Source organism: Hippocampus guttulatus, chromosome 12 (assembly GCF_054856545.1).
Source record: "Hippocampus guttulatus isolate MCC_2025c chromosome 12, RoL_Hgut_1.0, whole genome shotgun sequence".
In the NCBI taxonomy this organism is placed as follows: Eukaryota; Metazoa; Chordata; class Actinopteri; order Syngnathiformes; family Syngnathidae; genus Hippocampus; species Hippocampus guttulatus.
In genome coordinates this window covers 419,841-443,093 of record NC_141272.1, presented here as the reverse complement: position 1 = coordinate 443,093, position 23,253 = coordinate 419,841, and the positions used below count along the sequence as shown (strand labels likewise).

At 52.5% G+C, this 23,253-nt stretch overlaps 1 protein-coding gene across 1 annotated transcript; it reads left to right on the top strand.

Annotated features, from left to right (window-relative positions):
• The first annotated feature begins 423 nt into the window (after positions 1 to 423).
• On the top strand, positions 424 to 23,172 carry LOC147196850 (latent-transforming growth factor beta-binding protein 4-like). The gene is made up of 36 exons (XM_086125734.1): positions 424 to 617; positions 1,977 to 2,032; positions 2,743 to 3,157; positions 3,520 to 3,686; positions 7,245 to 7,487; positions 7,577 to 7,656; positions 7,728 to 7,901; positions 9,530 to 9,632; positions 9,941 to 10,000; positions 10,631 to 10,753; positions 11,352 to 11,528; positions 11,826 to 11,963; positions 12,039 to 12,746; positions 12,827 to 12,931; positions 13,007 to 13,135; positions 13,254 to 13,379; positions 14,350 to 14,469; positions 14,572 to 14,685; positions 14,877 to 14,996; positions 15,072 to 15,191; positions 15,569 to 15,694; positions 15,770 to 15,907; positions 15,979 to 16,101; positions 16,192 to 16,326; positions 16,391 to 16,516; positions 16,600 to 16,743; positions 17,179 to 17,397; positions 17,475 to 17,546; positions 17,692 to 17,820; positions 17,947 to 18,087; positions 18,670 to 18,822; positions 19,254 to 19,328; positions 19,789 to 19,945; positions 20,604 to 20,794; positions 21,537 to 21,689; positions 22,100 to 23,172. The coding sequence occupies exons 1-36, from the start codon at positions 424 to 426 to the stop codon at positions 22,240 to 22,242; spliced, it is 5,697 nt and encodes a 1,898-aa protein (XP_085981860.1). The 3' UTR covers positions 22,243 to 23,172.
• The last annotated feature ends 81 nt before the right edge of the window (positions 23,173 to 23,253 follow it).

The following is a 23,253-nucleotide window of genomic DNA, read 5'->3' as shown; positions in this document are numbered from 1 at the left end:
TTTTGAATGCACCGCATGTTTGCACTGCGGTTGAGAGGAAAGTGACATTTCGTCTGTGCTGTTTGGTGTACATATGTGACAAGAAAGCTGACTTTGACTTTGACAAGAATACAACAACTATGTTTTGGAAAATGATCAACTTTACATATACGTTCAACAATAATTGCCCCCACCCCACGCCGCCAATGATTTGTTGACCTTCTCATTGTACTTCTCCCCCACTTGAAACGTGGAGGTCGCTCGCGTGACCCCGAGGCTTCAAGTCATCAGTGAAGAGCATCCCCCCCCCCCCCCTTGCTGGATTCCTATTGGCCAGCTCGTGGTCCCATTGGCCGCCGCACGTCACGTGCGCGCGGCCCCCACCGCACGCCGACGAAATGAGTTTGAAGTTTCCCCACTTCGCAGCGGTCATCTTCCCCCGCCATGCGCGTGCTCTTGCTCTGCGTGTGCACGACCGCGTGGATGCTCGGCGCGCACGCCGCCGACGGCCGCCGAAGCCGGCACCGGCACCGGGAGGCCGGCCGGCGCGGCCCCGGCCCGGAGACGGGGAGACCGGGGGAGGAGGAGGTGAGGGGAGCCGCGGGGCTCCCCCGATCCGAGCCCCCCGGGAAGGGGAGGTGAGTGAACAACCGGAACCGCAATTCCAAAGCGCTGGCCAAGCTCGACGCGCCCGTGGACGGCACCTGTTCAACCTACTTCTTTTCGCCGCGTTCTCATTCAGATCATTTGGGAAATGATTTACGGTGGAAACGAAAGAAAAGACAGGCCGCAAAGCACCGCTTGAAACTTGCTAGACAGCTCTACCGTGACTCGACCCACCAAAAACGTCTCGAGAAGGAAGCCCTTGCCTCAACAGACGCAGAGAAGTCTGCCTTTGAGTTTTGAAGTCGCCGTTGTCGGCTCACTTTCAGACACACAAAGCCAACCAGTTCGTTTCTTTCAAGCGTCGCCGTGTGCCACCGCATTTTTCTCTTTGAAAAGAATTTTGCCTCCGTTTGTCTCAAGAAGCCATGACGGACAAGACAGAAGCAAGCGGCCATTTTGGTTCATAGTGGCCAATTTAGCCTGAGTTGTACGAACTAGATGCTTGTTTTGGTCAAAATTCAGTCCTAGTTTGCCTTAATAGCGCAAAATTTGGTAAACGTGTCGGTCATGAGTTGTCAAGAAATCGGACAAGCCGCAATCCAAACGAAGAATAGACGATGACTTCTACTACTATTTAGTAAGATGTTGTCATGAGAGTCTCACAGACGATAAAGAATATCTGCATTGTTACATTGTCTACACGTGTTGTTTCACCGTTTGTGTTCAAATATCTGCCGCTTCTAAAATTGCCATTCGCGATGCTAACCGTTAGCATGCCAGTGGCGTTTTGCGTTTGTTTTTTGGTTTTTTTGGGGGGGGGGGGGGTCTTTCAGCGCAAGGTGTAATGCTTTTTGTTTGTCGGTCAAATATCCCGAAATGGCCTCTCATGTTCCCCCTCACCTCTTCTCACGTGCCGGCCTCATTGCGTGTGCGTGCGCGCACAATGGGCGCAGCAAGCTGTGAGTAACGTTCAAATCCCCGGCGGGAGGTGGCATCCTCTCGCTTGCTGACGCGCTTTGTGGAGCTTCCCGGTCGGAGGCGTCCACGCGACACAAGCCAATCAACAACACCCACGAAGGGGACAAATCAAAGGCTTCCTGTCGCGCGCCGGCTCACCACTTTCGAGCGCTTAGCGTTGACTTTTGAACAAAGACTTCAGCAAAGATTGACAATTGATCACAAGCATCTTTAAAAAAGTCATTCTTCTTTATCCCTTTGCTTTCTTCTACTTTGGTTCTGACCAAATCCTTTGGGATCACATAGTGTGTGTTTTTTCCATGTGAGTTGACGCCATTAGCATAGCGCTCACCTGCGTCAATACGTAGAAGTGTCACAATCACTTTTTGTCAGAGGAAAAAGTCATGTTGTATACGTGCGCACGTGTGTTGCAGATGGGGCGCGTGTGCAGCTCTGGCAGCCAGGATGAGGACCACGGCGTGCACCAAGGGTGAGGACCAACTGCCAAGATGGCTGGCACACCCGCTTTCACCGTTCTCTGTCCTTCGCCGCAAAAGTTGGCGTGTGAGAATGAGCGATTGTCTTCTTTGTGTGTGTGTGCGCGCGTGCGAACATTTCCACGTTGGTCTGTGTGTGTTGCCAGAAAGAGAGAGTGTCCGATATTAAACATGGTGTAGGAGTGACATATAAGTAATTTTGTCATTATTAAAACATTACACACCCACATCCACAGAACCAGAGAGGAAAGTACTCCCCAAGGTCTCGTTTGAGAGCTGGCATCGCAAAATGAGTCGCAACTTGCACAGGTCGCTCCCGGGAGATCTGGCAATCATGGTTCAGTCAGTCAGGCCAGGAATAGGCAGCATTTTCCAGAACTCGAGCGTCGCAGCTGTTGCTCTGACACCCTCCCGCCTCCACAAACACTGGCTGGCCTCTGGTTGGTCTTTAGCGTAACTCAACTCAACCCAACTGCGTTGATCGAGCACTTGAAAACAACCACCGCTGTATACCGATCCAGCTTTTTGATGATGCTCAAATGTCATTTCTGAAGTACGGCTCACTGGGGACTCATTTTGCCCCCTCCGAGTCACAGCTGTTTGCGATTCAACTTTTCTTCTCCTCATCTTTTTTCCCCGACTTCCTCATCCCCTTTTCTCCTTTCCTCTTTTCCTCCTCTCCTCTCCTTGTGTCCCGCCGCAGAGCGTTGTCCTCCTCGTTGCCGCGGCTCCTCCCGGTGTCCAAAAGGCCTCTGCTTGGTTACCAAGGCGACGGGATCGCCTGCCAATCACCTTGCCCGGCCCGCATCTTCCGGTCCAAACCCGAGTTCGGAATCGGAGCGCTCCGGCGCGTCCGCAAAGCTTGCGACCGGACCGAAGCAGAACGCTTTTCGACCCGCTCCTGAGAATCCGCCTGACTCCACCGGACGGCCTCTCACCGAGGAACTCCTGCAGGGAAACGCGAGCGTGCCTTCGAGCTCTCGGGAAGGTCCGGAGGCGTCTGAGGCTTCATCTTCGAGTCCTAACTCAAGTCCTGAATCCGAGGACTTCTCACCGTCCTTCGAGCTGTCGAGCGGAACCAAGTTGAAGGCGGTAGCAGTAAAAAAGACTTTTCTCAGGTGAGGAGTCAAATTTGGTCCTGGGTCAAGTAAGGGTCCTTCTCGGTGGCCCCTGGTACGCTTTGATGGTCAAAAAATAGTCCGTGTTGACTGCGGAATGAAGCTACGGTAGTTCCTTGGCGCCAGGATGATGCCAAAGGAACGCTTTGGTCAAAATGAAACTCCTCAACTTCCATCCACATAGTTGCTTGGCACAGCGAGGAAAAACCTTTGCCTGAAGGAAACGTCTCAACTCATTTCAACGTCGTTCCTTGAAATGACCAAACTGGAAAAAGATGGACTTTTTTTGTTTTTCAATCAATCCTTTGTCAAATGAATGACAACTTGTTTGTTTGTTTTTTCATTATTTTGTACTGCGACAGTTTGCGCGAGGCTCAGGCCGTACTAATGAAGAAGATGGCGGGGGGAAAACGAGACAAGTTGGCCACTGCCCTAATGAAGCATATCGAGAAGGAGAAGAAGAGACTCAGCGTTGGGACGTCCTTTTCCCACCAAGGCAACGTCACCCGACACATCGATGCACCCGCAGGTAACAGAATGCGACTTGATCGCATAATCCCGTCAAATAACGTTCATTATCTTTAGTACGTAAGGCTAACTCCACACGGGAAGGCCAAGGCCGGATACGACCTCTGCACTGAGAGTCGGATGCGCTAACCAGCCGACCGCCATGCTGCCTACAAACAAAACAAAACAAAAAACAAATCAATATATACTGTATATATATATATACAGTACATTTTTTAAATGAAAATATATAAGATGTACTGTACGTAAAACGTGTTTACTTTAGTATACATGGCAGGAAGATTATACATTCATTTTCTGTGTACATTCCCATGATGTTATTTTGAAAATTTTCCAGTGACCTAATGCAGTGTGTGTGAGTGTGTGTGTGTGTGTGCGCGCGCACGCATGTATGTTTATCTTGCGAGAGTGCCGCTATGTTAATCATGCCAACATCCACGCAACATCCATTGCTTATCTCGGATTCCACGATTTCTTTAATCGGGAATGTGCAGATATGCTCCTGGTGATGGATGCGTTGCACACACACACACACACACGCACGCACGCACGCACACACACGGAGTAAAAACAAGCTGGTGGTGATGTCACCGTTGAGGAATGGCGCTCTGGGGGCTTTGTGAGCTTCAGATAAGGAACGTAAACGTGCTCGCTGATTCCTCCCTACAAGCCCCACTTCCTGTTTTTGTGCTGTACTGCGGCCACGCCCACTTTTGTCAACCCTCTCGTCTGTGTGTGTGTGCGTGTGTGTGTCGGGGGGCATAAGTATATAATATCTAAAAATGTGCAGTGCTGCCTTGAAATTTGATTGAATTTCTTCGGTGACCATGCTTGTATCTCATAACGCATGTCTCAAAACATCTTTCCCCCTTGAAATGAATGCAAATGCAATTCATCTGTCCCAGTCCCCGACAAAACGCCCCCAAGCGGCAGCTGGCATCCCAAAGACGCCACAAGTCAAAGCATTCGCATGCTTGAAACACATTCTGACTTATTCCGCAGAGTCGCCGTCGTGAAAGAACAACTCAATGAAATGCAAAGAAAATGTCAAACATGAAACATGAGCATGAAGTTGGTGCGATGTTTAACTTTTCCAAGTAAGACTACTTCAGTTCCAAGTCATATTTGAAAACTGTTTTTTTTTTTTCCCCAAAAGACATTCAAATATAATAACTTGGATATGCTCGGCATTTGAATGGAGTCGTCATTTGGGGTTTTTCATGTCTCTTTGTGTATTGAAGAGCAGTCACCTTTGCTTCCCTTCCGGCGCCACCTTTTGTCAGCCGGATTTACGTGTGCCACCGCGCTGAGAAAGAAACATTTCTTTCCAAAAAAAAAGTTGCCAGGACGTCTAGACTCGTCGAGGTGTCGTCATGTTGCGCTTTGATGGAAGGCTTGCGTAAGGTGAGGTCGACGTGCGTCAGGACGTGAGCTCATAGTCAAACAGAACCGAGGACAAGACTTCTTTATCCCGCCCGCCCCGCCTAGAAAGTTGGTCAATGGGCTTTTTTGCTTTTACGGGTGTCCCGCAAGACCGCACGCGCTCGGACAAAAACGGACAAAAGTCAGTCTGTGGCGGCCACGATGTTTTCGGGCAGCGTGCGGGAAGCGCGCGCTTTGGTCTCCATGGCGGACACCAAGCGAAATGTTCTTGATGGACCGGCCGAGCCTCGCGCGTCGATGGCTTCCCGGTGGTCCAAATCGCAGCTTCGTGCGCGACTTGACAAGAGCGCGAAGGTGAAGAGTCATTGGCCGCAGCGCACCGCACGAGCCAGAGCCAGAGAGATGTCTCTGGGCCGGCGGCGGTGGGTGGCGGCAGCGCATCGGGCGGCTCCACTCGGACGGCTTTTGCGACCGGAAGCGAGTGGCCGCAGCGCGTCCGTCTGATGTGGCCCGTGTGGCCGGGGTGGAGCCTGTGGCCGTCGTCCGTGCCAACGCCGTGCGGAGGCTGCCTTTGTGTGCTTCCACGCCATTGTGCCTTCATTGCGCAAACAAGACGCAAAAGAGGTAAAAGGCTGACAAGGCTACAGCGTTTGCCTTTTCCTTTGGGCTTCCTTGCGATGGCGCGTCACTTTCTGATTTAGGGCCGCTGGCTCGCGAGATGCACGGAGGGCGGTGGGGGTGGCAGGAGTAGGCGTGTTCTGACCCAGTGTTTATGTTGGACCCGAGCCCAAGCAGCTCCCTGCTTTCAATTAGATTCCTCTGCAACTCTAAAAGGCTCGCTCACTCGCTTGGATCGGAGAGCGGCGGGCAGACGTACCGCGCCGCAGAAGAACCGCAACCTTTGGAAGCAGACTTTCTCCTTTCGAGTCCACCCGCTTCCTTCATGTCCTCGTCGTCGTCGGCCCTGTCGTTGTGATGCTTTGGAAGCAGATTTTCCAACTCCAGAACTCCCTCGCTCGCTCCTTTGGCATTGTAGAATAGCAGAGACGCACACGCACAAGAACCACCAGCTTTGGAAGCAGACTTTCTTTTTAGAAAGCAGAGCTTTTTTTTTGTTTTGTTTCTCTTCATCTTCTTCTCATCCTGCCGCCGCTTTGGAACCAAACTCTGCTCCGTTGCTCCTCCTCCTTGTTCGGATGATGCCAGTCTCGTCGGCGCCATTCTGACGTGTCCCGAAAGCCGTCATGCCGCGTCTGAGGCTCGTCTACCTCCTGTCATGCCTGGTTGTCGCCTCCTCCCGGGCGGCCGACGGGCAGTCGGCCGGGGCGCCGGGGAACGCCCCGGACCGGCTGCGGGTCATGTTCACGCCCACCATCTGCAAGGTGCGCTGCAGCCAGCGGCGTTGCGTCAATCACTGCGAGCGCGGCAACGTGACCACCCTGTTCAGTGGCCCGGCGACGCAACGTCCGAATGGAGACCGATTCAGAGTTTGTGAGTAGCATTGGGAACCGGGTGACGGCTGTCATTTGGCAGTGGGTGTGGGCGCGGGGCCGCGCGGGTGTGGCAACTCTCCCGTCGTTTCTCAACGAGACCGACAAGTCTCCAAGGTAACATTGGAGAGAGCAAAAAAATGAGGATTGTGCTGCAAAAGTCTGCCTAGCAACAGGTGGCAGAGAAAAGCAATGTCAGTATTCTCGAACTGGATGATCAGAGTTTGCTTTGAAAAGAAGAAATATCTGACTATTGTCCTCATGTATACATAAAATAATCGAGAGTAACAAACAAACAAACAAAAACGGTCAGCAGTCCATCGGAGCCATTGAGATCGCTCAATTCTTTTCTTTATTCTCATTCAAAGTTTTTAGGGGACCTGCAATTGTCAAAGAATGGGAAGCCATTCATACGGCTAGCGCGTCCTCGTTGTTCCACGGGTACTTGTGCCTTGACTCGTCTTAGTAGTCGGGACAAAGAGTGTACCGCCGCATGGTCCCCAAGTGGCTCAAGCGACTTTCCCCCGCGCGACGTTATCTGCTTGTTAGCAGCGCTTCCCGTCTGGCCAGGAGGTGGGAAGCGCGTGCGTGGCGGAGGCCGTCTGTGGCTGTTTTCTATCGACGATACGTACAAGCCAGGGTTAGGCCTTGACTGAGAGTGCTGACGCAAACGTGTGTTTGTGTAGTTGTGTGTCGTCTGCTGTGTAAGAACGGAGGGGTGTGTCTGCTGAAGGATCGATGCCTCTGCCCTTCAAACTTTACCGGAAAGTTCTGCCAGATTCCCGTCACATCGCAAGCCACGCCCTCATTCACCTCACCCAATGAAATCGTCAAGCCTCCCCGCGTGTCAGTCGCGGCGCCCAGTGCAGATCTGACCCGGTCGGAGTTTCTGCTGCCACTCAGGGGTCAGAACCAGGACCTAGCGGGCGGTGCGTCTGATCTTTCAGTTTGAAAGACGGGTTGAAACCCTAACCTAGACTTCAAACCTGACTTTGAAGCTTCAAATCTGTGTTCCCAGGAGCAGCTGGAGCGTCCCTGGTGAAGGTCAGGGTCCAGCACCCCCCTGAAGCCAGCGTGAAGGTTCATCAGGTGATGAAGGTCCGAGCTCCGATCGACCGATTCAGCATTTTGTCAAGTTGTTTGGCGTGGCTCACCGTGTGCGCCTTCAGGTGTCTGGATTCATGCCCGACCCGCAACCGCTCTCGTCCGGCGCGCTGTCTGGGTCCGCGGGGGCTCCGGCGCCGGTGGACGGCGGTGTCCGGGCCCAGACGCTCAGGGGAGAGGGCGTCTACGCCCAACACGTCGGCTTCAAGTACTGCTTCAGGGAGGTCAAAGACGGACAGGTGAGGGGTGCAAAGTGATGGCTATCACTCATGATACTTGAAAACCCTCTTGTGAAACCCTAAGCCTTCTTGATATCACCTGTGAAACATCAACTTTAAGGGTTTGAAATTAGGGTTAGTGTTGTCAAGACCCTCGGAACCAAGGCTCGAGTCTGAATGAAGACAGTCGCTTGGGCCAAGGCGCCAACTCCAACCAAGGCTCCTATCGGAACCAGGAAACTAGCAGAAGCCGGCCGGGGCAATAGGTGGAGTCAGGGCAACGCCGGGAACCAGCGGGCAAAAACAAGATACTGTACTGCCAGGAAACAAGGCTCAAGTGTGATAACAAGGTATACCAGCCAAAACAAAGGCACTAACGAAAACCACAGCCACCAAGACACGTCCAGAAACCACAGCTCAGAGCAGAACCAAGACACCAGCAGGAATTGAGCATCTAGTGAGAGTTCAAGTCACCACTGGTAACACCAAGGGAACAGCACAAAGCAAGGCACCAGCCCGGACCAAGGCTCGTGTCAGAAGCAAGATACTAGCAGGAGCCGAGGCACCCACCTGAACCAAGGACTGCCGGGAAACACGGCGCTTCCTGGAACCAAATCTCAAATCAGAACCAAGACATTAGCAGGCGCCATGGAATTGTCCGGGGGTCAACTCACCACCAGGAACCAAGGCGCTGACAAAAAACCTAGGCACCGGTCAGAACCAGGATGTCGGCTAGAACCAAGGCATGGTCAGGATCCAAGAGTCAAGGGAGCAACCAAGACACCGGGACACAAGTGGGAGTCGGGTCACTGCCAGGAACCAAGACACCTGCCAGAAGCAAAGCCCTACCAGGAACCGAGGCTCAATTCAGAACCAAGGCGCTCACCTGAACTGAGAACTAGTGGGAGTCCAGTCACTGCCAGGAATCAAAGCCCCGACAAAAGCCAAGGCTCAAGTCAGGACCAAGACACTCGCAGGAGCCAAGGCACAAGCGGGGTCTAGTCACTGCCAGGAACCATGGCACCAGCAAGGACCAAGACACAAGCGGCAGACAAGGCAACCACCAGGAACCAAGCCTCAAGTCAGAAGTACCGAAGCCCTAGCAGGATTCAAGGCATCCCTGCCTGTCCTCCGTCACGTCCGACAACCTCAAACGCTTGCCTTCGGCTTGCCTCTCCACGATTCTGTGACGCACTCGCGAGGACATCTTCCAACATGAGTGCATAATGTCGGAGTCGCTGAATTGGGCTCAGTGAAGCGAAGCCTTTACAGGCTGTGTGAAAAACACCGAATAGGAAACGCGGACGCCCAGAGAGACAAAGTGCAAACAGGCCGTTTTTCTCACCAAACACGTGCGGTGTTGTCCACCTCCTGAGGACCGGGACTTAATTGGAAACAGAAGGACTCATCGTGTCATCAACTGGAAGCTTGAACGCTTTTTTCGCACGTGCGCACACACACGGCAGTGCATGCCAAGAACAGACGCTTCCCCAAAGTGTAACTTTTGAGCCGAGCACCAATATTGGACGCGGTCACCATTTATGGACCTCCACCAAGGAGGTTTTGTGTGTATGTGGGTGTGTGTGTGTCAAGCCTGAAGGTGAATAAATCTTATTACTCCTTCTTTGTGTTTGCGCGTACACGTACAGTGCAGTTCTCCTCTGCCGGGCCTGAGGAGCAAAGAGATGTGCTGCCGAGGTCTGGGAAAGGCCTGGGGCTCCAGCGACTGCACCCTCTGCCCTCTGCACAAAGGTCAGCACGCTAACGCCGTTCGCCTCCAAAAAGCACACATGCCGTGATACCGGATCACTCAAATATTTGCGAAGATCCCCCCGGGATAGCCTTCCATAACACACGCACATATTGACACACACATCTTCTCCTCGAGGACATGACTCGAAATCGTAGCGGAGCACCGGAACCAATGCACTCAAACCCCCGTGTCGGAAATGTAATGAAAAATGTTTTGAGTGTGTTTTAATGTGTTTTGTCGGCTTCGTGTGTGTTCGTGTTCACATGCTTGTTGTGCAATAATCCGTCATGAAATCACAACTCAGCAGGGCGAAACAACAGCACCTGTCCTGTTGGCTTCCAGCCAAGCAACGGAACCAAATGCCTTGGTGAGTTTCTTATTTTTATTGTTTTTTTTACAAAGTTTGGCTCCAAACTATGAGCAGGATCCCAAAGCAGATTTTTCTGACCATTTTAAAGGCGTCATCATGAAAATGAGTGGGAATGCCATTATTGCCGTTCCAAGAAAAAAAAAACCCACACAATATTGTATTTCATAAAAACATTGAGTAATAATATACTTAAATAAGAGTGTCAAGCTTTCCACAGCATGTACATCTTGATTTAATGTCGCGGTTCATTTCATTGTGCTGCTTGTCATGGTGTGCCCGGCTTGGCCACCAGGAGGCAGTATGATACTGTAGATATGGAGACACAGCGGAAGAAGAACAGATTTTTTTCCCCCCCTTCTAGTGCTGAGCCGATTTCGGTTAGCCTTGGGCTTGCCAAGGCCGTTCTCAAGGCTGCTTACTTGTCTTCAGTCGACAGCGTGTCAATCTCCAGTCGCTCTTTGCTAAACTACGCCTTGTTGCTCTTTGCGCTTTTAAGTCAAAACAAAACAAAAAAACAAATCCGAAGTCAGGGCAGCACAGTATATGAGGATGATGCACTCTATGACCCTGTTCCTTGAAACCTTTGGCAACGGAGCGAATGAACTTTGCCGCTGCGTTTGTGTGCAGACGTGGACGAGTGCCTGCAGCCCGGCCTTTGTGAGAACGGCCTGTGCGTGAACACGGCGGGGAGTTACAGTTGCGTTTGCGAGCCGGGCTACATCTTGGATGCCTCGCACGGACTCTGCATCTGTAAGTAAGCGTGCACACGAGACTCGCTTGACCGAATCCCAATATAATCACCGGTCCTGCTCCAAACGCGTGGAGTCGTCACTTCCGGTTATCCGCACATGTATAGAAGTGAGCGTGCATCCGCGGAGCGGTCCGAAGGCCATCGAGTCGCAGGGCAAAGGACCCCCAGCCCTGCCACGAGTAGCGAAAAAGGGTCAGCAACACCTCACCTCAACATTAAGAATGAATTGCCAATATTATCCTAGTGCTCCGTACGACTGCTGCTGACCAGAGACTAGGAAATAAAAATGGAAACATTTTTGGGGGAAGAGTCCAGTCTTTCTTTTGGTTTGAAAATGGCTGCCAGTGAATTCCGAACCCATGAAACATCAACCCCAAACAAAGATGAAAGGCTTTGAATCAAGAACACAGACCCAGCCCGTCTTTGAGCACAGAACACAAAGTGCAGTTTTTCACAAAAGTGAACTGTTGTTGGCCATTTTGTCCACCGGAGGGTGCGCTGACGACCACTGAAATGCCATTCCTTCCCTTATCCGAACTGCAGTGGGACCCCTCTGCTTGAAATGTCTCCGCGTGTCTTTTCTTGTGCCCCGCGCAGCCCAGAGTGTGATATCTGAGGAGAAGGGTCAGTGCCACCGTGTCCTGGGCTCAGGTCTGGGCCCGTCCTCCTGCTCGCTGCCCATCCTCAGGAACATCACCAAGCAGATCTGCTGCTGCAGCCGAGTCGGCAAGGCCTGGGGCCCCGAATGCCAGCGCTGTCCCTACTTCGGCTCGGGTGAGTCGCCGCTCTCGTGATGAGTGCGTGAGGGGCTTGAAGTGCAGGCAGGGGTTTCGTGTCTCAAACATTTATTTTTGGGAGGGGGGTGGGGGGCAACTTTAGGACTGACTTGCAGCTGTGTCAAATGCAGTGCTGCGACCCAATACCACAATCGCAGGAAAATGTGACACCCAAATTAGTGCAACGCTGGTTTTCGTGAGAACGCGGACAAAAATTAGGCCGAAGGGGACCTCCTCGAAATTGTAACTGTAGGAAGAAGCCCGCACATGGCTTGAGGATATTTTGCTCTCCCAGCGGCTTTCAAGGAGATCTGCCCTGCCGGTCCGGGCTACCACTACTCCGCCTCCGTCCTCCAGTTCAGCCAAAGAGCTGCAGATCAACTAGGCACCCGAGGAGCTCAGCTGGTCACCGACGGCGACCGACGACACCACGGTACGCCCTCCGGACTCGCTATCCACGCCTCACTTTTTGCAGCCAATAAAATCTGAGATGTCTCTCCTCTCACAGGCACTGCTTTTCGTGGAGCCGGCAAGTCTCAGCAGAAGCCCTCCTCCGGCCGACCCAGTCTGCCTCCACCTCGCCTGGCGGTCAGCCCGCCACCTTCGAGACCCGCAAAGCCCGGGAGCGCCGCCTGGCACAGACCTCAGACTCCCGTCGGGGCCGCAACCCAGCCGACCCGCCCGAAACCAACCGCGGCTCCTGTAAGATGGCTGCCGCGATCCAATGAGAGTCAAGATACAGGCCGCGACCAAGGAACTGCAGGGAGTCGGGGCACAAGTCGGAACCGAGTCACCTACGGGAGTCAAGGCACCGGGCAGAACCAAGGCATCGGCAGGAATCGAGGCTCAACTCAGAACCATAACACGAGCGGAAGCCAGGGCTCGAGTCAGAACCGAGACAGGAGCTGGGACCAACGTACTGACGGGAGTCAAGACACTACCAAGAACCAAGTCACCGGTCACAAGCAAGGGGTGAGCAGAAGCCAAATCCCCAATCGGAGTCAAGGCACGAGACTAGGTCAAGGGATCAGCATCAGCCAAAGCTCGAGCGCAAAGGAGGCCACCAAACAAAGCGCAAGCAGCGGCAGAAGCCCGGTCACCGATCGAAACCAAGTCGCAGGTGACGACCGAGGCACCGACGGAGGCACCGACGGGAGCCGAGACGCCAGCGGAGGGCCAAGTTCTACCTGGAACCGAGGAACAAGTGCGAGTCAAGGTACCCGATGAGCAACAGGCAGGAAGGGGAACTGTCTTCCACGACAAATATCAGATGAGCTCTCTCCATGTGTCGGACAGGTCTTCTCCCAGGAAGAGGAGATTCCCTCCCGGAACCGGCTCCACGGATCCCGGAGCAAGATCTCTTGAAGCCACAGACAACCACCCGGCCGCTCCACGTGAAGCGTAAGTCCGCCAGGGAGCTTCTGAAACGCATACGAGCCATTTTCAAGACTGGCTCGTTGCTACATTTGCGTGCAGTGCGAGGTGCGTGTGAGAGCAAAGCGGATGCCTGTGGCGGCGGTCGCTGTGTGGATCAGCCGGGTGGCAAACACTCGTGCGTGTGTCATCAAGGGTACAAGGCCAATGCCCAGCGTACGCACTGCCAGGGTGAGCAAACGCATTACTCAACCAGACTTTTTCTTGGCTCCAATAGGCTAGCGCCATCACAAACAACAGGTCCTGTTTTTGTGCGTGTGCGTGTGTGTGCGTGTGCGTGTGCGTGTAGATGTGAATGAGTGCGTTGCATCTCGAGGTGTGTGTGCTCCAGGTGAGTGCGTGAACAATGCAGGCAGCTACCGATGTGTTTGTCCACCTGGATACAAGACAGACGCTCGGAAGACTAGCTGTCAAGGTGACCGCAAACTGCACTTTTAGGGCTGGCAACGTCATCATCGTTTCCCCAATCGAGTCTCTCCTCCAAAGATTTGACAAGAAGTGATGGGCTCCATTTTGGGCGGTATCGCCTGGACACGACTGAAGCATTCAAAACACGAGTTCGCTAAAGTTTAGAATGAGGCCATGTAGGATATAATCCTACATAAAGAATCCCCCAAATAATGACTAACTTCAAGTAATTTCAGTCACAATGCTCGTACATTTCATCTTCAATCTCCCCGATATGAAGTGTGCGCCGCAAACACGAGCGCCGATCATACTCTCATTCCAATCCTTTTGCCTAAGCGTGTTCAGCCGCAGCCTTCTGCAATTTCTCTGACTGCCAAAGGCCGGGGTCCGATTGAATTTCAAATTTTTGTTTATGCTTTTACGGTTCGAAAATACAAGAAAGACGACAGCTTTTGACATAAAAGTAGCGGCGTTTACCCTCGTCTCCAGCTAACACCGTGACATCATCGAGAACGTATGCCACATAAGGGTCGAACTCACTCATGTTGCCTGTGTGGTTAATGTAGCTCACGTGGCGTAAGTCATCAGTGTGGCTAATTTAGCTCAATGACTAACGTTGCTAATGTTGCCCATGTGGCTTGCAAGGCTGTCGAAGTTCATGTCGCAGCTTTAGCAAATGAGGCTATCATTGCAAATGTGGCTCGTACGGTTAACGTGACCAGCACGGCCACCGTCGTATTTAAAAACGCTCAAATGGGGCTGACGTGGTTAGCGTTACCGCTGTGGATAACTTAGTTAAACATCGCTACTGTAGCTAACGAGGCCAACGAAGCTCACGTCACTGCTGTGGTGAACGAAACTAACATTGCTAATGTGGCTAACATATGTAATGTCACCAACGTGCCTTTTGCGGCTAACATGGCTCATGGATACCGTCACTCACGTGACTTACTGTCGCCCCACCCCCCACCGCGCAGACGTAAACGAGTGTGAGGATCCCCTGCTGTGTCCTGGTCAGGAATGCAAAAACAATCCTGGTTCGTACCGCTGCGTGTCCTGTCAGCCGGGATTCGGACTTCTGAATGGACTGTGCACAGGTAACATCGTCATTTTCACGACACCGCACGGGCAAATATCAAAATATTTAGTGGTATGTATATTTGTTTGTGTGTGCGTGTGTGTTTTTTTTGCACGGTCAGACATTGACGAGTGTGTTCAAGCTCCATGCTCCAACGGGGGCTGTGAAAACACTCCCGGAAGCTTCCGATGCCTCTGTCGCCATGGTTACAAGCTCAACAACAACACTTGTGCAGGTCGACCCACAACACGACAACACAACATGAGACACGGTCGATGAGGTCTTCATCACGACGTGTATGCGCAGCGTGCGCACGTGTGTGTGTGTGTGCGCGTGACTGGGTTTGTGTATGTTTGAGCAAGTGTGTGTGTGTGTTGTTGTTGTTGTTGTTATTATTATTAATATTATTTGTCTGTGTGTGTCCAGACATAGACGAGTGCGCAGATGTGTCTCAGTGTCCGGGTCAGATATGTGTCAATTCTGTGGGCTCCTATCGTTGTGTGTCCTGCCGCCCAGGATACACACTGACTAACAAACAGTGCACAGGTAAGACACACACACACACACACACAGAATCTCACAAAAACACAAATATGCACACAAATCTGTTGTCTTGATCAGACGTGAACGAGTGTGAGGACGCAGCGTTGTGTCCAGGCGGGCAGTGTGTCAACACGAAGGGCTCCTACAAGTGTGTGGACTGTCGCCAAGGTTACCGGGCTACGAATGGAGTGTGTGAAGGTACACGTTGCCTTGTCCAGGGAAACCAAGACGACCAAAGTCTTTGTGCAACGAGGGAGATTTATTTCAGCTTCAATTGATGGAGAAACACCATTGACAGATCTGTGATGGAGCGCAGCGCCATTTTCTTCTTCTTTGGGAGGGGTTAAAGCCTGACTTCCAGGAAAATGACAACCTAGCATAGCAACCAACTTTTCAGAGCAACACTTACAGATAGCAGGATGAAGTTTGGCGCACAACCTTGCACACTGACCAACTTTGCATTGATCGGGTGATACAACGCTACAGTTAATTAGAAGTTAACACTGTTAAATGTCAAATTCAGACGACACACATGCGTGCGCACTGGACTCATTTTGGTGGTCAATGTCCCACAGACGTGGACGAGTGTCTAAAGGAGTCTGCTTGCGAGGCAGAGCGCGCGTGCGTCAACACCGCCGGCTCGTTCCGCTGCGACTGCCTACCGGGGTATCGAACCTTCGGTCGAGGGAGACCGTGTCGAGGTGAGTCCACCCGATTCCGTGCTCGCTGACCGAGCCGCCGTCTGACTGCCTTGCGGGGACGTTCCGGGCGTGCAGACATTGACGAGTGTCTGGAGGAGAACTGGTGCCCCCCCACAGGAGAGTGCGTCAACACGCCGGGCTCGTTCAAGTGCGTGTGTCCTCAAGGATACGCGCTGGGCGAAGGCCACGACGCCAACAACAAAACCTGCGTCGGTATGTACCGCTTTTTCTTTGACGCTCGCTATGACGACGTGCGCCTGAGACGCCTTGGCCGCCTCGCGCAGACGTGAACGAGTGCGCGAGGGCCGACGCGTGCGCCGACGGCGAGTGCGTCAACACCCAAGGATCCTTTGCGTGCCGATGTCGGCGGGGATTCGTCAGTAACCCGGAGAGCGACGCCTGCCTCGGTACGCGGAATCATCTGCTGCCGCGCGTTTGCGGCTAAAATCCCCAAAGGCGTCGACGCTTCGTCACCTTTCCACGTGCGCCTTTTTCAGACGCGGACGAGTGCGCGTCGTCCGGCGGCTCCGTCTGCGGAGAATCCGAGCGCTGCGAGAACACCATCGGCTCGTACCGCTGCCTGAGTTCCTGCGAGCCGGGCTTCCGGGCCTCGGCCGACGGACGCTGCCACGGTCAGTTTGATGAGCCGAGCGCCTCCAAAAGTACTTTCCCGGCAATCCGCGTCTCCTCCGCCAGACGTGGACGAGTGCGCCGACGGATCGGCCTGCGGCCGGCACGCCGTCTGTCAGAACGAGGCGGGGACGTACGTGTGCGTGTGCGACCCGGGCTTCACCGCCGCGCCCGACGGGAACTCCTGCGAAGGTACGCGGCCGCGCCGGCCGGTGCGGGGGTTTGGCCTTGCCGCGTGCCTGCGCAATGTGCGGATGCGTGCGCGTGTGTTCCAGACGAGGACGAGTGCGCGTCCATGCCCGGCGTGTGCGGTTGGGCTCGCTGTGACAACCTGGAAGGCTCGTTCATGTGCGAGTGCGACACGCCAGGGGAACGCTTTGACGCGGCCACTCGACGATGCGTGAGCCAGCTGCCGGCAGGTATCCGCGCACGCACGCATTGATGCTACCTTGTTACGGCTTACTTTTGACCCAAGCAGTCTTAAAACTGCTGGGTCAAAGAGATCCCAATTTTGGTCAAAAATTGGACCCAACTTTTTGGGCTGCCTGGTTTAAAACAAACAAACAAAAAAATGAAAAAGGAACAGTTGGGTCCAATTGACTCAAGGAGCAGCTCGGACCAATGTCTGCCCCAAATTGGGTTATTTCTGAGCCAGCGGTTTGAAGAGACATGTGCCGAAAAATGCTGTTGTGGCATTTCAGTTCATTTTTCATGGGAGAAACGAGGAGTTGTGTCCCGGGACGGCACTCGAAATCGTTTCTTTGGCGCCAAACTGACGTCAAAGCACCACTGCGTTGCAAACATGTTGGCGTTGACTCTCCCGCATGACAGCCCGCTTTCTTGTTCGGCGGCAGAGGCTTTCCCCCTCCGCCCTTCCTCGCCCCCCTTCCGCGCGAGCGCCTTTGAGTTGCCGGCGCCGCGCCCGGGCGAGCTGCGGGAGTGCTACTACAACGTGGGCTCGTCGTCGTGTAGCCCGCTGGCCGCCAACACCAGCCGGCAGGAGTGCTGCTGCACCCTGGGGGAGGGCTGGGGCCTGGGCTGCAGGTACCTCGCCTGCCCCCCCGCCAACTCAGGTGAGAGCCCGAGGCGGGGTCGCGGGGCCGGGCCGTGTTGCCGGGTGACGTCACGCCCCCCGATGCTTTGCGTGCAGCCGACTTCCTGTCGCTGTGTCCCAGCGGGAGAGGATACGTGACCGCCGGGGAGGCGGACTTCAGCTACACAGGTGGGCACGTTTATCCTTAACTTCGCGTCGGCGGTGACGCCCGAGCGATCGGTCACGTGGTCACAGAGCAGACCGGTCGGCGGTCCGAGTGCCACGTCCTCCGCCGTCATCTTGACCTTTTTTGTTGTCGCTCTCTTTCCGTCAGATGTGGACGAGTGCAAGCGTTTCCATCCGCAGGTGTGCAAGAACGGCGTTTGTGTCAACAACATTCCCGGTTACAACTGTTACTGCTCCAGCGGATTTGTTTACAGCGTCGCGCTACTCGAGTGTGTCGGTACGCACACATTCCTGCATTTGGGGGGGGGGGGGGGGGGCTTGCCAAAGGCCAAACTATGCTCCCCCCCATGATCGAGTGGCCGGAAGGGTTTTCACCTTGGCGCTGTGTTTGTGCGCATTCAAGATCTGGACGAGTGCGAGCAGGAGAGTTGCGAGGGAGGCTCGTGCGTCAATACCCTGGGTTCTTATTATTGCAGCTGCTCACCGCCTCTCGTGCTGGACGACACGCAACGAAAGTGCGTCAACGCCTCTCACCTCACCCCCGGTAAGACGTCCCCTTGGCCTTCGGCGCCGCGCGACACCTCGGCCGAAATGTCCTGGCATTAGTTTGCAAATCTCTTTGCGAATGAGAGGGCTTCCGTCGGCCCATGGAAAATCTTCAATGTGATGGGCGTGGCCTCTCAAGGTTCTTCGGTGGTGGTGTCTTTGATTGGCAGGGCCTTAGAAAAGCTCTCAACATTTCTGGGAGTCGTTGCAGCATTCATAATTGAAACGGAACGAAATTGGCTGCGAGATCGATTATCGTGGCTTTGGGAGGTTTTCAAGTCTTAAACGTGAAGGGCGCCGTCTGAAAGAGTTCAGTCAAAGTCTGACAAGAAACGCAAGTGCGACCATCTCCAGGTGCGTCAGAGCGGAAGGCCTCTTGAAAAGTTTTGCATTTGCTCTTCAGGAAGTCCGGAACTTCATCTTGAAAACTTCCACCGTGTCCACATTTGGATGAAACGCCATCTCCCAAAAACTCTCACGTGGAATCGGGAACGCGTTGAACAAGTGATCTGATCATCAGTGTGGCTAATAACTCGTGCTGACCACAGGCGCGCGCGTGTGTGTGTGTCTTCCTGGCCAGATGAGAACTTGTCCGTGTGCTGGCAGACGGTGAGCGCCGAGCTGATGTGCCAGAGTCCCCTGTTGGGGGCGCAAGTCACCTTCAGCGACTGCTGCTGTCTCTACGGCCAGGGCTGGGGCATGGAGTGTGCGCTCTGCCCGCAAACCGACTCCGGTAACGATGAGGGCTGGCTGGGGGCTGCGGGAAGTCCGACAAATCCCCCCCCCCCCCCCAAAAAAATTGGGCCTCCATCATACCAAATATTTGCTGGCTTTTATGAGGCTTTTTTTCCCATAATGCCACAGTCTATTGACTTGTCCGCGCACATAGTCCAAAGGCATTATGGGAAAAAAGTGAATGGTCATGATATATGCATCATCATCATTCGCTTTACCATTGCAGGAAAAAAAACTTTTTTATCCAGCGCAAAAAACACGTCCCGCATCGCAATTCTTAGCAATGACCAACACGACTGATTTGCGTTCAAAAGGTGTGTGAAGTGCTCATTCGAATTCTTAAACCGTCCTAAATGTGTCTTTGAGTCAGAATCAATTCAAAGTATTCCGCTTGATTCAAGTGATGGTGACGTGGGTTGTTTTGCGCAGATGACTTTGGCAGCCTGTGCAGCTCCTTCCCTGCTGTCGTCTTCCCTGACCCGGAAGCGCTTGGACCAGGAAGAGGTGGAGGTCATACCTTTTTTTTCCATCGGCAAGTTTGCAAAGTAGCCTCATGGCTCGCGACTGCCCCCCCCCCCCCCAAAAGATGTGAATCGATTGGTCGGCCATTGTTGTGATGTTTGTTGGCAGGGGTCTGAAATGCACTCATTATTTTATTCTATACATTTAGAAATCCTCAAATATGAACTAAGAAGTCATTGTGCAATTTCCCCAAAGATGTGAAATTCGTATTGGAGAAAAAAAAACGACAAATGCAAATGGGAAATCTGGCATCGCTTTTTTCTGACTGGACATTTAACACCGGGTGGCCATTTGCGGCCTGTTTGCAATGGCGAGGCGATCGTCGTTTGTCCTTCAACTTGGTGAAACAGCAAGTGGCTCCTTGAGCTTTCTTCGGAATTGAATGTTGTCGGTCATGACACCCGAGCACCTCTGAGTCGTTTCTCGTCTCCTCTCCTCAAAGGGCCGCCCTTCTTCCCCCCGTTCGGCAGCGACGCCTTCCCCCCGGACGCTCTCGCCGCCACAGACTACGACGACTACACTCCGGGAGGGGGCGGCAACTTCGTTTTCCCGGGTGGGTCGGCGCCGGCCGACGCCTACCCCGGCCCCCGGCACTTTGAGTAAGAGCAATAACAATAACGACGACACACTCCAACGCTGGTTGTTAAAGTGGCTCCCTCTTGTGGTATGCCAAAGGATAAGTAGCAAGTTGAACTTTTACCCATCTTTTTTATTTTTTTATTTTTTTAATATTTGGGAAAACTTTTTTGTGAACTATTATTTGGAAAACATTCATTATTTAAGATTTTTTTTGTTTGTTTTTATATTTTTTTGTTTGTTTTTTCCCCCCACGGCAACCGAGGAAGGACACCCTACCAGTGTGACCGACAAAGTGTCGATGCGTTTCGTGATATTAGGCGTCATTCATATTCATGTCATTTTTTCCGTATTTTTCTACCTAATATGTGGTTGTATTTCCTCAAGTCACTTGGGAATATTAGTCGCAAGTACTGTATTTCAATCTTTTCCTCCAATTTGTATTTTGGTATTCTTCAAACAACCGTGTACTGTATTTCTGGATGATATTTTTGGGGCGTGTACTGTATGCTACTAGTCTAACATTTTTTTTCAACAATATTGGTGTATTTTTTGCCCTGGTAGTTGCGTATTTTGTTTTTAATCATCAAGTACGGGAAGCGGTGGGGACTATTTCCCGCTGAAATACGAATCCACACGAAGTCGCGTGTTGTTGACAGCGTGTTGTTGTCTTGTGCCCAGCGAGGCTTATTACCCCGGGCGAGCCCACGAGGACCCGCCGGCGTTCGGAGTCGGACGGCAGGCTCCACCGTCGCCGGGCGAGTCGCCTCTCAATTTGGCTCCGCTTCCGCAAGGCTCTCCTTTTGACGAGGACGAGGAAGGCGACTCCTGGCGACCCGGACCGCCGCCCCCGCCCAGGAGGCTGTATGAGCGTGAGTGGACCAAACTGCAAGGGCAGTTTTTTTCCCTCTCACTAATGTGCTTTTTTGGGGGCAATTTTAAAGAACACGTTCTTTTCCCCCTGAACATGTTTTGGTCGCAGTTCTCGGATTTCCCAATATTTTGGAATTTCTTTTGTCGAGTATTTTTCTGTTTTGGAATGTTTTTCCTGTTTCCAGTACCAGTGTGTTTTCCATCTGATATTTCTCCATTTTTTCCCAACATTATTTTTTCCCTTACATTCTTTCTCAAATCTTATTTGTCTATTTGTCCTCTCGCATTTTAACACGGTGCTATTTTTCCAACGTGTTTCACATTCTTGTATTTCTATCCAACCATTGATTGTTATTTCTAATATCTTTCAAGAGTTGTCTATTTTGTCAAATTTTCTTTATCATTTTTTTGTTTCCAATATGCGTTTTTCATTCCCCCCCGCCCCCCATCCCCTCCAATATTTGGGCATTTTTGTTTTGTTTTTCGATGTAACATTTGCTGTGGTACAGCCTTACTTGGGACCGGACTCTGTAGTTTTTCCTTGTCCAAACTGTGGGCCAAAATGACCACGTGAAACAATCGCGAGAAAGGTGCCAGACCGCCCTCAGCATCCGCAACGCATTCACACCGCTTCATGCCATATTTGGGGGGGGGGTAAAAATAAAATGTGCTCGTGGAATGTGGAGGACAGCAATGTTTGGCCCACGCGTGGAGTGCGACCGACCTGCGTGTGCTTCGCAGGCCGCTACGACGCGTACGCCGGACTGAGCGCGGCGGACGATTGCGGGATTGTTGACGGCTGCCGAAACGGCACGTGCATCCGCCTGGACGAGGGCTACACCTGCGACTGTTACCACGGTTACCGGCTGGACGCCACCACCATGACGTGCATCGGTGAGACGTCGGACGAGCGTTGCGGCAAATTCGGGTCAGAAAGTACGGGTCGGTTTTCAAACTGGGGTTTTAAAGAAGGGGGACGGTGGGGGGTTCAAAGTAGCGTTTGAAACTCGGGTTAGGAGAGTTTGAAAGTGTGAGCAGGGTGTTTTAAAGTGGGCTTTGAAAGTACGAGTATTAGGCCGTCAAAATAGTTTTTGGATTGTTTTGAAAGGAGGGGCCCAAAGCTGGCCGTCTGCTCGCCCACAGCTTGAGCAAGTGCTCTCGAATCATTTTCGGGGGCCTTTGAATGTCTTGCTGCTGATCCGTCACCGTCCAACCCGGCTCCGCCTGGGCTCATCCGGCAGCCTCGTCTTTGGTCGGCGTCCGTCGGCTTTCCCTGAGCACCTTCCTTGCGGTTTTGTTGGCAGATGTCAACGAATGCCAGGGCGGCGTGGACGTGGACTTCCCCTGCATCAACTCGCGCTGCGTCAACACGGATGGCTCCTTCCGCTGCGTATGTCGGCGCGGCTACGTCATGTCGCGCAGGCTCAACCACTGTGTGCCCGCCTAGACCTGACCGGAACGGAACGGACGGAAGGAAGCAGCCCAAAGCGCTGTGGAGACGCTCAGACTTTAGCTGGACTCCAAACGGCTTCAGGAAGTCTGAGCGGCGGTCCGACTTCAGCCGGAGCTTAGCCTTAGCGTTTCTGTTCGCCCGGTTAAGATGCTTCTGGAAGCACAATTTGCTTTCTTTGTCGTTTTTAGTTTTTCAACCGTGACACTAAAAGTAAACCCTGGTCACATAAAAAGAATGATTTGGCGTCACTATTTTGGATTTTGTCATTCGGTGAATCCGCTCCAACTTGTAAAGTTAGCAGCCTCGGCCAGATCCTAACGGCAAAACGCCGCTCCAAAACAGTTTGGACATTATAACGATGCAGGACAAAAGTTCCACGTCTCATTGACTCAATTCTCACTTTGTCTGAAGACGTGAGAAAAGGGGGGTGGGGTGGGGGTGGGGGGCGCAAAAAAAACATCCGGCAGTTAGCAGCGATTTGTTTTGAGCGCTCTGCATTTATCAGCTCAATCGGCTGTTAGTTGATTTTTGTAGTTGCCTTGTTCTACCTTTTGATATTTGCATTCTACTCATTCCAAATAGGAATGAGCGTGTCGATGAGATTTTGTGTGCGTGTTGGTGCCAAAAGGTCACAGCTCCTGTACCAGGCCTGTAAATAGTTCATCCAATTTCAACTTTGACCCGTAGCGTGTCACTTACTGCATTTTATGAGGCTGAACTCAACTCACTCTCCTAATTGGCATGCCACTTGACACCGTTGATTTGTTTTCCACCTCGTGTCAACAAACGTGTCTGATGTGGAGCGTGAGCGAGGTTGTGATTGTGAAACAAATCGCCTTTAGACATGAAAGACGTGTGCCTTGGTCAAACCTCAACTTGACCACATTCCAATGTGAAAGTTGCCACATTAAAATGAGATCCTAATCTTTTTGGCTTATGTCATGAACACACCCACATCATTTCCATTGTTAAAAACACATCATTTTTAGCACGAACCCCACTTGG